The sequence below is a fragment of the Daktulosphaira vitifoliae genome, unplaced genomic scaffold, assembly GCF_025091365.1.
Source record: "Daktulosphaira vitifoliae isolate Bord-2020 unplaced genomic scaffold, ASM2509136v1 Scaffold_4, whole genome shotgun sequence".
Classification (NCBI taxonomy): Eukaryota; Metazoa; Arthropoda; class Insecta; order Hemiptera; family Phylloxeridae; genus Daktulosphaira; species Daktulosphaira vitifoliae.
Genome location: NW_026099575.1, coordinates 2029747 through 2048926, shown reverse-complemented (window position 1 = coordinate 2048926; position 19180 = coordinate 2029747). Strand labels below are relative to the sequence as shown.

General features: G+C 26.0%; 1 protein-coding gene and 1 long non-coding RNA gene across 2 annotated transcripts in view; one reads left to right on the top strand and one right to left on the bottom strand.

Annotated features, from left to right (window-relative positions):
* LOC126905381 (uncharacterized) overlaps window positions 1–10654 on the bottom strand; it is a 210863-nt gene extending 200209 nt beyond the window's left edge. The window contains exon 1 of the long non-coding RNA XR_007703990.1: window positions 10153–10654. This is a non-coding gene — a long non-coding RNA (uncharacterized LOC126905381). The remainder of the gene's footprint in view (window positions 1–10152) is intronic.
* LOC126905336 (low-density lipoprotein receptor-related protein 1) overlaps window positions 1–14113 on the top strand; it is a 97651-nt gene extending 83538 nt beyond the window's left edge. Inside the window, exons 58-69 of the mRNA XM_050684938.1 lie at window positions 4177–4400; window positions 5134–5304; window positions 5365–5483; window positions 5545–5769; window positions 5844–5973; window positions 6379–6527; window positions 6589–6697; window positions 7541–7787; window positions 11407–11643; window positions 11703–11876; window positions 11939–12059; window positions 12121–14113. Coding sequence (XP_050540895.1) covers window positions 4177–4400; window positions 5134–5304; window positions 5365–5483; window positions 5545–5769; window positions 5844–5973; window positions 6379–6527; window positions 6589–6697; window positions 7541–7787; window positions 11407–11643; window positions 11703–11876; window positions 11939–12059; window positions 12121–12276 — 2062 coding nt within the window. The 3' untranslated portion in view covers window positions 12277–14113. The remainder of the gene's footprint in view (window positions 1–4176; window positions 4401–5133; window positions 5305–5364; window positions 5484–5544; window positions 5770–5843; window positions 5974–6378; window positions 6528–6588; window positions 6698–7540; window positions 7788–11406; window positions 11644–11702; window positions 11877–11938; window positions 12060–12120) is intronic.
* Window positions 14114–19180: the final 5067 nt, after the last annotated feature.

Below are 19180 nucleotides of genomic sequence, written 5' to 3'. Positions count from 1 at the left end.
TTCTTAATGAGATAAAAATCAAATAATTTGAACATTTTTTTCTAACTTAAAAAAAAAAAATGCAAATTTTTATTCGCCACAGGCGGATTCGAACCTCTTACCCTTAGCATGAAAGACACAAGTGTTACCGAATCGGCAACTGTTCGTCGCATGATAAAATTAGGAATTTAAGCTAAGTCAAATTTAAAAGTTACTTTTTCGACTTTAAAAAAGCAAAAAATTTTAATTAAGTTTAATTTCTTATGTCTTATGAACTTCATTCTATGTCAATTAAATTATATAATATTCACGAAAGTCAATATATTCTCCTAATAAGATATTTTAAAATAAAATAAAATACAAAACCCAGGATTTTAACACAAAAATAGCAAATTTTTGAATACGGTAGCCATTTGCGCGTAGAAGATAGATCGTCGAGACAATTTTTTTTTTCAATTTACATAAAGTATATAAAATAAGCTATTCAAATTTTATTTCTGTTGTTAATATCAAAGAAATTCTAAATTTGAAAACATTTAAATAAAATAATAATAATTTTATTCAAAAATTAACTTACACCACTTTCGCTTTAACTTTGTTCTCCATAGTGGTGAGCAAATATCAATTTCTGAGACTAACGATTTTTTCTGATTTGCCGGTTGCTACTATTAATTGTCCTCAATAGTTTAAAAAATATATATATATATATATTTAAATATCTTGTTATATACTTTCAAGAAAGCTACTTGTTATGATGATCTCATCACACAAAAATTACTAAATAAAATAAACATTTTTAATTATGCTAATTAGTTTAATTTTGTTAAAATTGAAAACAGACAATAAATATGGGTTTTTTAATTACAATATTATTTTCTTAATCTATGAATTACACGGTGAATAAACCGATATTTAAAAATAATTTTTTTATATATACCCATGCACACGTAAGTAAATAAAAATATCGATAACTATCAATAGTACCATGGCGTGGCATGATGCAGATTATTCAGTCGCCGCCCTATCGCTGATATTCAGTTGTTAATCCCCGGATGGATTAACTTTTATAGTACACACACCTTGCCCTAATGGGGATGAAGATAATCTATAGTTCACCGGTTCAATGTTACATACGTGTTAACTATAGCCAGTTATTTTATCACGATTTTGTTCTATAGCTATTGAAAACTTTCACATATGAAAAAATCCACAGGTAATAAACATCACAAAAAAAAAAAAAAAAACACAACCAGCGACAATAGTTCACCAGGTTCTTTCATAAGTTAACAGACAAAATAAAAGGCTATAAAAAATATATAAATCACCGAACCAACTTTACTAAAGCCAGCTGTGGAGTCTTACGTGCACTCGGCATACTTTTCAGAAGTAATGTACATAGATTCGCAATTAAAAGTTATAGCTACAATTATAAAACTTCAAGAAAGTTAACACTATGCAATTTATATTTGATAAACTAACACATCTTAAAAAGACATTAGAAACATACTAAACAAACTACCATCCCTTAATATTCTAATAGGAGACTTCAACGGCTATTATTGTGGTCGTTGAAATGGGAAAGTAGCAATATTAGATATTAGAGGCAAATTAACAAATCAATCATTAAATAATATTTCACTAATCAATAATGGATACTATCCATTTCATCTCAACTTCCGATACAGATTCATGCATTGACTTAACAATATCTTCTACATCATTACTACATAGCATACAGTTGAAAACTACTATTGAATGTAGTAGGCTGTCTATTTGTAGTGACCACTAGCCAGTAAAAATAACTATATCTTATAAAAACACATACATCACAAAAAAAAAAACGAAAAACAAAATGGAATATTAAAAAAAAACAGACTAGATTCTTTACCAGACTAGAAATTTATACATTTTACGAAAACAGCACTAACATCAGTGATAATTTGGTTTCATTAAACATCTACCACCTAACGATTTGAACTACATCTGTTGACACAAGGGCTCTTTTCTCAAGCAGTTGACCCCTGTTTGTCTTTAAGCCATATCACAAAATTTGATTATGTCCTACATAATATACAACACATATATAAATATGCCGTATAGGCCTCAATTCCATCAAATCATATAAAATCTAATCCAACTGTTGAATACACAACTAATTCTCCCTTCGATTATGTAAACACCTTGTCACTTATGATCAATCTTATGGACCACGCAATCCTTTTATTTTACTTGTTTTTAACAAAAAAAGCCAAATACATCTCTAACAGAATAAAAACCGTACATCACTAATCAATAGATAATATGTAACAGGTTTTGTAGCTTCTCTTAAAAGATAAGGCTTTTAACCGTTTAACCTCCGGGACAAGAGGTTTAGTCAGTCGCCCTAAAGAGAAATGACGATTCCAATTACTAAACTGATCCTCGCTCAGCAAATGAAGCCGCCCGTGCCCGAGTCACGAACTCTAAACAGTGTACCCCATGAGTAGGGATATCATTTTTTTTTTCGCAATATTAATGTATCGATTTTTAATTTTCAAATCGTCGATACTAGCAATATCGGAAACTTGAAAAAATCAATGCCAAAAAACTAGATGTAAATGTATAAACATTAATATATTGGAGAAAAATCGATATTTGTATAAATTTAATTAAAAAAAATTAAAATAATAAATAATTATTTCTTACTGCAAGACAAGTTAGATATATTGGATGTTTTGAATACAAATTGAATGGGATTATTAGCAGTTAGTGGTTGATGTTAACTACTTAAATGAACGTTCGATATACAATACAAATAATTTTTTGTTGATGTATTCTTAGTGTTAAAATTAAATTTTTAGGTTGTGGTATTTTTTCCAATTGAAGCTAGTTACATTCTCTTTGTACATAAAAAAAATTTAAAAAAGGTTAACATCAAAATATCAGTATAATTATACATCGATTCAAAATATCAAAATATTAACATCGATATCAAATATCGACTGTTTTTAGTGAACAAATTTTAATATCATCCATCAGGTACAGACTCAGCCAAACCGTCATTTTTCACTAGACGCTTAACAACAAAATTCAATTCGAACCTGATCCATAAGTGTTTGACAATAAATTATAACTTTTATTTTTTTATTAATATAGTTATGAGGTAAAGCCCAATTACATTATGAACAATTATAAAATAATTATCAACTGCCTTAATTAAATTATTTTATTAATGAACAAATCTTATACTTTAAGATACAAAATAGTTTTTAATTTAAAACGAAGAGAACTTTTTTTTTTTTTTTTTTTGAGTCAGTAGTATTAACCATATGCAAANAATTTTTAAATTAACAATTTAACAGTTAAAACTTAAAGAACTTTTTTTTTTTTTTTTTTTGAGTCAGTAGTATTAACCATATGCAAAAGACAGTTTACTGGTGAATTTAAAATGTAGCTAGTAATCAATCAAGAAATATGGCATTAAAATTATTTTCGAAAAGTAAGCCAGGACAATCTATATTATTATTTAAAATATTTTTTAAAGAAGGATTTATTATAAGATAATCTACAATTAGAAAGATTATCTAATTGAAGTATTATTTGAAAAATGAATAATCACGTGGAAAACAGTGAATAACGCTAGAGGAGTATGCCAGTTAGTAAAATATTCTCTGTACTTTAATCATTAAGCTGACGATTGCAGAGGATGGTTCTCAAAACACAAAACTATACTTTAATATTGTGCATACAAGTCTAAAGTATAACAATTTAATGGGCCTTAATAAAAGGAACTCTTTAGAAATGCTATGAATAAACCCTAAAATTTTATTAGATTTGCAACATATATTTTGTATATGCCGAGAAGGACAAAAAGACTCAAAATAAATCCTAGATCATGCATATGATCTCCATTAGAATCGAGCAATTAACAGTTATATAAAGAAATTGGCCTTAGATTCAATAGTTTGCAATAATAGTAGATGATAAAAAAGAATACAGTTAAAATAAATAAAAAAGTTTTTGGTTATTCATGATTTTTTTTATAAATTGACAAATTGTATTTTATTATATAAAACATTGATCCATTTTTTTACAAGTATTACATTATTAATATAATTTTTTTTATTATTTCTTAATTCTAATGTATTTTTTTTTAATATTTTTAATATAGATTAAAATTTAAGCGTTTTTGTTTTACTTTTTTTTTGGTTCTTTTAGGTCAATGTTTTGGTCTGATCTTGGACGCAAACCTCATATTGAAATATGTTCAATGGATGGTCATAACAGACGAGTATTTGTTAGTGATTCTATTAGAAGTCCAGCTGGTTTGACAATAGATTATGCTGCTCGTCGTTTATATTGGTTAGATACAAAACCCTATATTATAGAATCAATTTCATTAGATGGAAAAGGCCGTAAAATTATACATAAGTTTTCTAAAGGTAACATTTTATTGAACTTCTGTTTTAAATAGTTTTTTTAAAAATTTATTTTTCATAAAAAATGATAAATTGTATCTTAATTTTAAATTTATTCCTTTTATTTGCAGTTTTAACTAATTGCTCAATCATATAAATATATTTTTTATTTCCAAAAGTAATGATTTTTAAAATTTCAAAATTCTGCATTTTAATATAATAAAATGCTTTTATTTTTGTGTTAAAAACAATCCCTAGTGAAAAAAATGATAATGTAATTTAATGAACTTATATCCTTGTATTTACCAATCCAACTAAAATAAATGTTCACTAATTTTTCTATTAAAAATAAAAAAACTTAAAATAGTGATCTCCAATTATAGTCCATTTATAAGCTATATGTAACATCATAGTTTTCTTATTAAGTTTATATAAATCAGAAGATATAATTTAAATACCTAACAAAAATCTATATAAAAACCAATATATTTAGGATCTGTTATTCTTTCCACCAAGTCAAGTTTGACTTAGTTGTTTTAATTGGATAATTTTGATTGAATTAAAAATAATTTGATTACATATTATTGTAGAAATTTCATTTCCCTTCAAAATAATTTAAAATATTCAATAGTTCCTAAGAAAAGAGTGTCTTATCCTTAATCTATCACTCTCTATTTTAAATATAAATTTTTTTTTTAATATTACAAGTTTTATATTGTAAGAATATTCTTGGTAGTTATGTTTATTGTTGACACAGGTAAACATCCAACAAATATTGAATTATTTGAAGATTTTATCTATGTAACTCTCTTAACCACAATTATACGAATTGATAAATTTGGAGACAAAAATATAACAACCTTGGCTAAAAATATTTTTAGAGCAACTGATTTAGCTATAATGCAAGAAAATAAATATCCCAAAAACAGTAAGCTGCATAAAATATAATACAAAGTACCTAATTTTTACTAAAAAAAAAACTTTACAGTTATAAATTTTTGTACTATTAATCCATGTCATCCAACGGCATTGTGTACTTTAAGTCTTAATCCAAAAAATCGTACATGTATGTGTGCTGATGATCAAATGGAAGTATCTACTATAAATGTAAGTTAATTTTTAAGAAAATTTTATTTACTACCAATAATATTTCTGAATTTTTTCTCAGGATATAAAATGTGTAGCTAAACAAACAGCATCGATTATGTGTGAACCTCCATGCTTAATGGGGGTGTGCATTTCTAATGGAACATCATCTCTGGGTTATTGCAAATGTGATCCATTCTTTACAGGAAATACATGTGATGTATATGCTTGTCATGAATTCTGTTTAAATGAAGGAATATGTTATGTAGAAACAGGATTAACTTCAGAAAATAACACATTAACCAAAGTAATTTTTTATAAAATTTAAATTTGTTAACTACATTTTAAAAGCTAATATTATTATACTCGTATTTATTTTAGTGTAAATGTTCTTCTAAATGGTCTGGAGATAGATGTGACATACCTATATCACAAAATGGTTGCTCGGGTGATTGCTTAAATGGTGGCAATTGTATAGATAATGCTTGTGATTGTCTCCCAGGATTTACTGGTAAGTTTCTATTTGATAGTAAATTGCAAAAAATTGTTTAATGTACTTACAGTTGTTCATCAGAAATTTCATTATAAAATTTATATGTATAGTGATTTAATTATATGAAATATAATCGAACATTAATATTTTAACGTTAAATCTTGCGAGACACTAATTTTAAAGTATATTCTTCTCAGAGATGGGCAAAAAGTAGCATAAGTAAAAAACTGTCTTCTTGATATATTTTTGTTCCTTTTTATTCTTATTCTATCTTTATTGAAATTATTTTATTAAAATAACGCTAATAAAATTATTTTTATTATATTTTCATTATTTTAACTTTTGAAATAAAAAATAGAAAAGGGTAAAAGATAAAATATGATAGAAGTATAATAATTGTAGCATAAACTTTGTGTTTTTAAGGTAAAAATTGTGAAAAATGTGTTAATATTGATTGCAAAAATGGTGGAGTTTGTATAAAATCTGATTCTGGACTTGGGGAATGTAAGTGTACCCATGGATATAAAGGAATATCATGTACTGAAACAGATTGTGATAATTATTGCGTACAGGTTAATCTTATATTAAACTTCAATTCAAAATATCTAATAATAAAATATTTTATATTTATAGGGAACATGTATGTTAAATATTGATGGACCTCATTGTACATGTCATGAAGGTTACACAGGAACACGCTGTGATCTTATTAAATGTATAGAAAATACATGTTTGAATGGAGGTAAACTATTACTTTTTACTTATAATCTCTTGCTATACAAATAAATATTTGTTTTAGTTCTCGAGTATTATAGCTTCTACTTCATTATACAAGAAGTTTAAAAAGGAAATTGGTTAATTGTTACAAACAATAGGCTACAGTAAAAAAAAATGTTTACATTTTCTTTTTTAAACTTCCAAATGAGATTATAATAGATCATACTAGAAACAATAAGATTTCCTTTGGTATTTCAGTTATTGAAAAAATTCTAGATGGTCTAACAAAATCTAACCTATATTAAATTAAAACTTTTGTACTACAATATTTAAAAAAAATTTGATCTTCTATGTGATATCAGACATTAAAGCAAAAAAAGCGTTATTTTCAATTAAACAAATAACTTAACTATCATTTAATATTCGAGTGTAATTTTAAATCATAAATATTATTAATAAAAACTATACAAATTATGAAATTAAACAGACTTTTATTAAAGTATTCTTTATGATAATGATGTTGTTAGATATCATCTATATATCTAGGTTTCAACTTTGCAGTGTCTCCTCTATGCTACGACCAGACTATGCTAGTTTTTTTTTTTTTTTTTACATCCTAAGTAAGAAATATATCCTATTTGTGATGTGAAATAAATATATCAAAACTTAAATTCCTCTAACTTAGAATAAAAACATTTTACCATCATAAGATATTGACTAAGTTTTCTTAGATCTGAAAATATTATTATTAAATTTATAATTAAAATTATTATTGATAATTATTTTGGACTAAATTTCAAGATTTATTCTGTAAAAAAAATATATTGAAAATTTAATAAAGATTATATTTTTTCATACATATTTATAGGGTCCTGTTATTTGAAAGATAATCATACTGCTTGTCTGTGTCCACCTCAATTCAAAGATCCTAATTGTCGAATCAATATATGTGATTGTAAATGTAATGACAATGACGATTTATGTCAAATTTATTGTCCTACTCGTAAATACCCTATGTGTCAACATCAATCTGATGTAACATCAAATATTTGTCATCCAGAAAAGTGTAAAAATGGTGGAGTTTGTGTTGTTGAAAATAGTCTAGCTACATGCAGGTAAGTAAATTATTCTGCAGATTTGTAAAATACTCAAAAATAAGTATTTATTTTTTTAAGAAATTAGTTTTGTTTTCATTATCCTAATTTTAATTAGGCCATACTATTATCAACAATTTATTTTATATAAATAATTTAATTATTATTTTATATTAATAATTTATTTTATATCAATGGCTTGTATTCAACAACTCATATATGTGTATTTTGATTTGTGTAAAATGAATGTTATCTATTATCTACCAAAAAAATGATATGCCTATTTTTTTTGGTAAGGTATATTTTTACACTTGAAAAAAGTTGATTTTCAAAAGATGCCATTAAAATTAAGATTTATTTTTTTTCTTAGAATATTGCTAAAATAAATATTAGCTTTTAGAAAATAGTCACAAATATATGTATAATTAGTTAGTTAAAATTATTAAAAGGGTGGGCATAGTCACTACATATACAAAACATTATAGTCCATTATGCACGTTTCATATAGAATATTATGATATTAATAGGTTTTTTGTCAAAGTATATTATAATTAGTTCCATGGAGCTTCACTGTTTTCACAAGCTTTTTTTAATTAAATTTCTGCTTTTACAAGATAATTCCAGTTTAGTCAGTAATAATACCTATCAGTGTTATTTCTCCTAAATTCTGCTTATTGACATCCCTTTTGTCTTTTTACTAATCTATGATTCATCATTAAGTGACTCACTGATTGTATGATTTGATGCCTTATTTATAACATTAAGGATTTTTATTTAACAATCTTCTATGGGGCATCACATTTTTTACTATTATTCTTACAGATTTTCCTTGATTGGGTCCCTGATTTTCACAAGATTATCCCATTTTATGGTATATCCATACTATTACCACAAGAAGATGAGAGAAATCTACCACAGCAAAGTTCAATATTGTGGTAGCCTAAATACTCAATGATGCCCTATTTCCATGTGTTCCCAAATGTTAACATCAGTTTTTGGTATACTACCCTGTTGATAAGTCTCTCTAATTTGATAAAAAGAGTAGAAGAAATTATTAACTATCTACATGCCTACCAGCCCTAAAAATTGGATAACAATATCCCAATTCTAACGGTTTATTTCATGTTCTTACCTAACAAGACTCACCCATAACTTTTGTGATTACTGCACTTCTTTGATTATATATAGGCAACTTGGCCATAGCATCACAGGAAACTTACAAAAATTCTTCAAGAATTAACAACATATTATATGAGAAAACAATTAACGCCAAACCTGGATAGAACACAAATATGTTTTTTCACCTACAATATCCAATCTAATGAAAACTAAATTTCCATTGTCATTGTACTGATTTAATTACAAAAGTCATTATTTTTCTTTACTACCGCATAAACCAATTTAAAATATTCTTTGACAATAGACCAGTGTGGGAATTTTTTCTTAATAACAACCATAAAAATAAATTTTAAGGCTATTAAAACAGATTATTGTCATCGTGGTGGCAGAAATAATACCAGATGCACTGCCATCAGTATTATAAAACCAAATCAATAAAGAATTTTTACTTTATATCCAAATCTTTAAACAAATGTAAAAAGCAAATAGTTAATTGGATAAAAAAAATTATAAAAACAAAGTTGTCTGTAATTCGATGCGAAGCTGAGAAGGTATTGGTTTTACTAAGATGTGTTTTTTTTTTTGTCTGTTACCACTTTTTCTCAGCTCTCACCGAACCAATTTCTTTCAATGATACGTCAAAATATCACAAATCGTATCTAGTCGAAGACATTACCCTCAAAAATTGAAAAAAATTCCCTCGTTCCCCGTAAATGGGGGAAACCTCCAAAAAAATTACGAATTTAAAAATCGCTAATTTTCTAAATTTTTTCAATTTTTTTTACTTAAAAGTGCCATAACTTTTTCAAAAATGAACATATCAATATAATTCTTTTTTATATAGATGCATAATATCATTACCTTTCATTTGGTATATTTTTTTTATAAATCTGACACTTAACCTGCCCACAGGGGGGGTTTTAAAATGACAACTTTTTTTTATAAAAAATTAACTTTTTTAATTTAACTTTTGAAAGTGTTCCGGAAGGTCTGACACTTTTATATATATCTTAAATTAAAGCTAATGTAATATACTTTATAATGGTAAAAAAAAATTTCGGACTTTATTTTATCTTCATGGTAAAAACAGACATTAAACTTAATAAAAAAAATACGATTTTTGTAAAAAAATTATTTTTTATATTTTTAACTTTATAATGCTAAAACTTTTTGAATGATGTATGGATCAATATAATTTTTTTTATATAGATGCATAATATCATTATCCTTCATTTGGTATATTTTTTTCATAAATTTAACCCTTAACCTGCCCACAAGGGGGGATTCAAAATGACAAATTTTTCACAAAAAATTGACTTTTTCAACTTAAATTTTGAAAGTGTTCCTTAAAGTCTGACACTTTTATATATATATTAAATTAAAGCTAATGTAATCTACTTTATTATGTAAAAAAAAAATTTCGGACTTTATTTTGTCTTCACGGTGAAAATGGCTACCAAATGCTATTATTGTGTGAAAATTATCGATTTTATTTTTTACATTTTTAACTTTATAATGCTATAACTTATTGAAAAGTGTATTGATCAATATAATTTTTTTATGGGAAATACTATTTTTTAATAATCCCTTTTTCATTTAACATACTTTATCTTAATCAGGATATTAATAAGGAACTAGCAGTTTATGAAGCTTTTGGAATAGTCCACCAATTTTTTAAAATTAAACACTATCTAAAGATTTGCATCGAAGCGTTTCTTATGATAGTGATTTTAATCACTGTCAGATATCATTATACTTGATCCAACTATGCCATGTCACCACTGTGCCGCGACCCCCCTGTGCTGGGTTTTTTATTCCCATCATGTAAAGTTAAAAATAAGGATTCCTATTTAAGAAAATTATTAGTAGGAATTTTTATCATTGAAGTGACAAAAAAAAGCATGATTACAGATTATTGTAGTTTTTTTGACCTGTTATTTTTTTTTCTTTACAAAACTTTTAAAATTCTCAACATTTTCTGAGAAAATAAGTGTCTTGCCAAATTTTCATTACTCTGTGTTAATAATCTCTCTTTATTTTCTATTAAATTTTAATAAGTTTCATCATTACTTTTGTTTTAAGTACTTAATTAATGGTTGTCTAAAAAATATAATTATAAATTTTTTGACATAAAAATGAATATCAATTTATGAAACAAAACTTATTTTTAAATCTAGTATTTTTTAATGTGAATAAATCAAATGAGTTTGTTAATTTGATGTATTCAATAACTTGTAAAATAAAAAATAAAAACACAAGTAATTTATATTAATTTTTCAAAAGAGAAAATAAACCTTTATTTTTATTATATTTTTCTTTTTTTGTTCATTGTGTTATATAAATTTCTATACAAATTTGTAATAAAAATAATTTATCAAAATAAGCCTATGTCTTTTACCTACACTGTCAGTATATTTCCTTTTCTGTGATAAAACCTTTTTTTTTTTTACAAATAGATTACATATTTGTACAATCTTCTATAAAATGGTTTATTACACTTAAACCTTTTTTTCTGTCATAGATGTGTTAGTCCATGGGGCTCTTCTGATTGTAGTAGTATAATAGTAGATTCAAGCACATGCTTAGGTTTTTGTTTCAATGGAGGTTCATGTTTTATTGAAGCAGATCAAGCAAATTGTATGTGCACTGTAGGATGGACTGGTCAACGATGTACTGATCGTTTTACTTGTTCAAACTATTGTCTAAATGGAGGCATATGTGTTGAACCTCAAGAATCTTCTGGAAATCTTTTGTGCAAGTAAATAGATTTTATTTAATTTATTATGGTTTAAGTTATTAATCATACATATTTAATAGTTGTCGCAAAAATTTTTCTGGAGAGAGATGTCAAAAACAATTATTTGTTGAACACACACTACCAGAATATAAAAATAAACAGAGCTTTAATGCCCTTTGGATAATATTCTTTATCATTATAATATTAATTTTAGTAACTTCGATTACATACTATTTCACAAAACTGAGACGACGGTAATTTTTATTAATAATTAAATATTCAATAAACTATTAATTCTTAAATATTATTTCAATAGACGTTCATTCTTGCATGTGCGTATGCAAGAAAATATTGAAGTGAACAATCCAATGTACATACAAGATGACATAGATGAAGAAGACTTACATTTAGATCGTGCTTTTCCTCTTCAAGAAAAAGTAAATGTACTTTTCTTTTATTTCTTTAATTTTAATTAATATTAAAAAAAAAAAATTATAGCCTAGTGGAAACTTTGGCAATCCAGTTTATGATTCAGTTTATAATGGATGCAGTAGTACATCTGTAATTGGAAATGAAGAAAGTAAAGGACTTCTTCAAAGTTCTGATTTAACCAAATCAAACATTTCTCATGAAACTAGCCATGATGAATCATAAATTTAAAATATATTTAGTGAGAAATCTCATAACGACTTAAGGATTAAAAAAATTTAATATCATAAAACATACATCAGTAATTCATTAAGCTTTATAAAATACTTGGCCGACTATTTAATGATCGTTTTGTTATTTATTGTTTGTTTTTTATTAAAATTGATTCTACAAGTTCCTATTTAAAAAAAAAAAGTTTGTTTTCATGATAATCCAACAACTTATATGCTATAATATTCAATTATATGTATTTTAAATACTATAATTTAAATAGACAAAAAAAACATTAAGAAGGTAATAACTGTTCTTTTTAAACTTATTTGTTAATAATGAAACTAGAAAGTCTGTATCACATTAACAAAACGACACTATCATATAAAAAAATCAATATTGGTTAATATAACTATAACTTAGACAATATTTTTACTTGTCACACATAAAATAATCTAATTTCAACTTATTTTAAACTATTAAAAACTTTTTTTTTTAATTATTAGTTTTAAAATTATCAGAAAAATTTTTATATGATAAAATAAACATATATATCTAAAAAAATAAATTAATAATGTTACCTACCAATCATCAATGAATGATATTATTTTATTTAAAATGCAAAAATAAATATTTATATTATGTAAAAAAAAAAAAACTGTGGACAGTTAATTTACTAAAATCTTATTTAAATTGTACTACATTTGAAATTTAAAAAATATTAGGCATATTAATTATGTGTAAAATTTATAATTGCTCATTTTTAATTAACATATGGCATTAAATAATTTAATTGAAAACAAGAAATTAATAAAACTTTATATAACTTAATTTTAAAAAAATGTTTATATTAATTAATTTTTTAATAATCTATGTAATAAGCTCTTAAATTAATAAAATGTTTTCTCTTTTGATGGAATTAAAAATTACTTTGATGGTTATGATATCTATTTAAATGTAAATTTATATACTCTCATCAGAAGCCAATTGGCCTCTATTGTAATTCTAACCTGAGTCACTATGATTAACGTATTTAGGTTTGTAAATTTTATTGGAGCATTATAAATATTTTTGGAATGAGCTAACCCACCACAATTATTGTGTCCTGAGATGTTGGCTTCTATGTCTACCCCTGACTCATATTATTTTTTCATTTGTTACTATTATATCATACTATGTTTTTTATCATTTTATGTGTAAACACGTTTTTTTTATATTTTTCTAAGATATTTTATAATAAATAATTTTGAAATTAATTAAATTTTAGTAAAAATATTTATTGTCAATAATACAATATCTAAATTGAATGATTAATTTCAAAATTAAAATTTTAAACCTTTTATTACTTCAAGTAGCAATGAACAAATTTATTCAAATTAATTTTAAATTTATAAAATGATTTTTAAATGACTACTTATTTTCTAATGTTTTATTTATATTATTAACCATAGGTCATTAGTCTAAGTATGTTATTACTTAAGTTGTTGAATCACATAAAATAATTCAAAACATTATATAATATCTAAGATACAAAACAAATTGCATTCTAATAATAAAATTAGTATTACTTTGTAAAAAAGATTGTAATAATTTTATAACTAGTCCTATATGTTTACTTCTTGTGATCATTGAATAAGATTTTTTTACTTATAAATTTTAGATTTTTTTTATATACCAATTTGTATATGTTTTAATAATTATTATCATTGAAAGCTAAGATAAAATGAAAAAAAAATTGAATTTTAACAAAAAAATGTGCCATATTACGTAGAAAACTTATTAGTTTTTGTATATATTTAATTATGTATATTTATCTTTATTTGAGTAATAAAGTTTTTATTTCTATTTTTTATTTATTTGCATTTTAAGTCTCATATATAGACTTCATCGCTAATTTGGTAGGTTCCAATGAAGGTTCTCATTTTAGTTCAGTGATTTTGGGTGGAGTTCTAATTATGCTAGGCACATTATGTGTTTTAAGGGAAAAAAATTATAATAATTATGCAGATACCTATACTACTCAATTAAATGACCTTATTGCAAAATTATCTTTTCTATCAGCGCAAATAACTGAACTTTAAGCTGAAAATAATTCTCTACATGAAGAAATTTCGGGTCTTAAGGATAAAGTTAAACATTTAGAACTCTCTCCTCAAATTGACCATGTTACTTTCGTGCCAAAAATCATTCAGGAACTATCCGATCGTGAACGCTGTTGCTTCAATCTTATTGCTCACGGTGTTCCTGAATCTACTTCCTCAGTTATATCAGCTCGAGTTATCGATGACATTAATCATTTGAAGTCTGCACTAGAGCCCTTCTCGGTCTTATTACCACCAGCTTTCAAATTGATCCGCTTGACTAAAGTTTCTACCAATTCTTCTCGACCACTAAAAATAATTTTTAGTTCTAAGGAGGTTGCATTAAGCGTCTTATCCTCCTATTCAAACGCTAAGAAATCTATCCCTAGAGTCACCTCATATTCAATATCGTTCGTGATAAAACTCCTTTTACCACGTAAAAATTGTATTCTTGATTTACCCGTGAATTAAATCAATAGTCTTTCCTTTGTCACTAATTCCTATATAGGCCAGTCAACGAAGGAGTAATTTTGGCAAATGGCAGAAAAAATTCACAACCAAATTTTTTTTTTTATTAAATTGAATTAAAATATGTATAATGACATACTAAAAGTCCTCATTGATTGGACTTGAGCTTTTTTTTTTTTACAGCCTCGCAAAAGTTAAAAAATATGAGCTTTTTTAATATTTCAAAAAATATTTAACTTACAAAAAAAAATTTCCTACAAAGGTTGTTTAAAAGACAATTTTAAACAAAAAAGGTATCTTATATTTTTTCATTTAAACAAATACTTTTCGAGTTACATTACGTTTAATTTGAGTACTAATATCTATTTTCCAATTTTTTTCATTTTACGGTTACTTTTTATCATGTTATACTTACATTAGACACAATGTTATAAATGCATATGCGAGTTTATTTATTTATAGTATCATTAAAGTGTAGTGTATATTAAGATACAACCGATAGAGTAGGTAATTGATTTGACGCTATATTATTTAAACCGAACTAAACGCTAAATTGTACATTCCCAAACAACAATTATGTCATTTGCCACCGGAATTTCTGCTAATCCTTTTCTTTTTCTTTGCCTTAATCCCAACTACTTGGGGTCGGCCATCCTCACCCTAAATTTCCACTTGACACGATCTTCCACATCCTCTACGCTCACATCAGCTGTCCTCATATCGCATTCAATAACATCCCTCAATCTCTTTTTTTGATCTTCCTCTACCTCTTCTTTCTTCAACATTCATTTCTATAACTGTTCTTACAGCTGCCGATTCTTCTCTCCTCATAACATGACTAAATCATCTAAGTCTATTTTCTCTCATCTTATCCATGATTGACGCTACACCTATACTCCCTCTTATATGCTCGTTCCTTATTCTATCTTTTCTAGTCATTCCACTCATCCAACTAAGCATTTTCATCTCTGCTACACTCATTCTCTGCTCTACTGTCTTACCAACCGCCCAACACTCTGAACCATACATCATAGCTAGCCTCACTGCAGTCCTGTAGAATTTACCTTTCAGACTCATTGGAATTCTTTTATCGCATAAGACACGCCAGACGTTTCTTTCCACTTCAACCACCCGCACTTAATTCTGTGTTTTACATCCTCTTCAATACCACCGCTCTTTTGCACAACTGATCCTAAATACTTAAAACTTTCTACCTCCCCATTCACACTCTCGCCTATTGTCACTGATCTCCTCATTTCACCTACCTCATGTTCTCTTTTGTCAACCCAGCCAGAATTTCTGGTCATGATAAAATTAATTGTCATAAAGTGTCTAAAATTGGTCTTGTTTAGTAAACTCAATGTGGTGGATAATAACTTTCATGATATAAATCTTAAAAGGTCAAATAAAATTATAACTGTATCTTCAATAACTTCTATTGTTTAAATTAATTAAGAAAAAATTAAAGTAACCCCATTGCTACTATTTCAACTAATCGCTATTTAAAAAAAACCAACAGTGTTCCGGCACAGTGTGTTTAATTGGGTGCAGTATAAATGATATGTGACATGATATGATAGCAGACATGTGGACCATGTGGATGTTAAAGTATTAGATGGCAAAGATTTTTTTGATTGGAAGTCAGAATGCTCTATTTATAAACTAAAAAAACAAATTAATCGTCCAATTTTGAATAGCATAGTACATATAAGAACGGAAAGAGGACTCAAATACTTATTATATTCTTGTACATATGATGAGTATACTCCATTAAGAATGCTAGACTTTTTAAAACCTTCATGTTTAAAAAAAGATTTTGTAAGACCACAGCAAAAAAATAAATTAACGGACAATCAACCAGAAAAAAAACAAAGTATTATACAAACACTAGTCCCGCTTATGCCTAAGAACAGACAGCAATTTTGGTTTAATTTTCCTACATTAGATTCAGTCAATGACTTGACAAAAATCTAAAAATTAGAAACTGCTATATGAAATTTTATAATGTGATATATTGTGATAAGAATCAATTATTGGTATAACATAATAAAGTATATTATATACTTTATTACGTTATCATAAATTTAAATTTTGTTTTGTTTCATTTTTAGTATTTTATACTAATTGTTATTTTATTATTTAAAATTTAATTTATTTTAATTGTTTTTAGTGATGCAGTTAAAAGGTATGCTGATTGTTTTATTTTGTTTTTTAAAAATTTAATAGGCTTTAAAGTAAAAGCCTAATTGTTTTGTATTAATTTTTTTATAATAAAAATAATTATTTGTTTGATAAAATTGAAGTTACACGTTTTTTTACATACGAATAATGTTGTATGATCATAGACTTAAATAAAAAAGTCTAAGCAATAATCTAGTAAGTCCACTTTTATGGAGTTATCAATTTTTTGCTTAGTACTCCGATATTAATTTTATGATAAGTCCATTTTCTCCTTAAAAAACTCAAAAAAGTTGTAATAAAACGTGTTCAACCAATTCTAGAAGTAAAATTAGATACATCAGCACAAGGTTTGACCAATTTTTTGTAAAAACACCATTTTTAGGCTTGATTTACTGTTAAAAATATTTTTTTGTGTTCCTGAAAAATCATGTTGGCTGGAGTTATCCTGTTTTCACTTAGCACGGCAGTATAACACCTCGTGGTTTTTAACCACAACTATGAAAATTGAAGTTATAAGTGGTTGATATGTTAAATATACTGTAGCCCGTGTCTAGATTAAAAAATAGTCCACCTTCGAATTTGTGACGTTACAAGTTTAAATTTATTTTATTATTTCAATAAAATGAAATGCATTACTTTGTATTTCTAGTTCTTAATGGATTGGAGAAATTATATTAGAGTTGTAAAAAAAATATGAAAACTCAGACGATATACTTATTGTCAAATAGTATTATTACGTAGAAGTAATAATATCGGGTGAATAGATAATGATATCTGTGTATAAAAAAAACATGAAATAAATCATTGGAAAAATGTGTTGAAACGGGTTATTGTTGTTATCAAAAAACTCAGTAGTCGCGGTATTTCATTTAGAATTTCCGTGGAAAAATTTGGTTTCCAAAATAATGGTAATTCTATGAAGTGTTTAAAACTGCTTGAAATTTAGGTCTTTTAGTCTTTACTTAATCAAAAAAGCGTGGGTGCTTTGTGCCATATTTTTCGTATATTGAGCGCCCGACGCTCTTATCACAATAATACTAGTATTTTTCGTTCATTATTGTTTTAAACTTATTTTAAAAATTATTTTTAAATTTTTAGTTCGATGTGCTTTAAAAGCGTGTTTTTTTGGTTTTTTTTAACTATATTTATTATTAATACTTTGGAAGCAGACTAGATAATGAAGATATACACTAGCAAATGATTATTTTAATAGCTCTTATATAATTCTTGAAGCTTATTAGCTATTTGTGTTCATTTATCAGGTGAAAGTAGTATTATATTTGTCCTAAATGCATATCTGTCAAATATATTATTATAAACAGTGCATCTTTTTTCTATTTCACTCTTTATGAGACTAAAAGACCTAAATTTCAAGCAGACAAGATAAGAGAGTATGCGACTAGAAGATATAGGTTAAAGGTAGAAACATATTTTTGAATATTGGATCGTATAAAGAGTGAAATTTCCCATTGATAGTGCCAATCATTACATCTTTTATTATACCAGTGGATTTCCAGGCATGTCCTGCCCATTCTAGCCGTTTGCCTCTTACAAAAGATTTACCGAACCCAACCGGCCGATTCACTTCCTTTATCATCTGGTTGTTTTCCAGATCTTTGGATATTTAGCTTTATATATCCTATTTTTAAAGCTGGTGATAGAAGTAAGGTAACTAATTATCGCCCCATATCTAAGCTTAATGTCTTACCAAAGTTATTTGAAAAATTATTACTACCTAAGCTTGCATATACATTTCAACCTATTTTAGTTAATAATCAACATGGCTTCCGTTCATCAAAATCAACTATAACAAATCTTCTTGTTTTTTACACTACTTTAATATCCGATATAAGTTCTGGAGGCCGCGTAGACGCTGTGTATACTGATCTCAAAAAAGATTTCGATAAAGTTGATCATTTAATTTTGTTAAAAAAGCTAAGACTTTTGGATGTAGGTAATCCAATGCTTGTGTGGTTTACTTCCTTTCTCAAAAATAGAAATCAACAAATCAAAATAGATAATTTTACTTCGAATATAATTAATGTTACTTCAGGTGTACCACAAGGTGGCNATTAATGTTACTTCAGGTGTACCACAAGGTACATTTGTCTCCTTTAATTTTTATCGTTTTTATTAATGATTTATGTCGAATTTTTCAACACTGCAACTTTCTGCTTTTTGCGGATGAT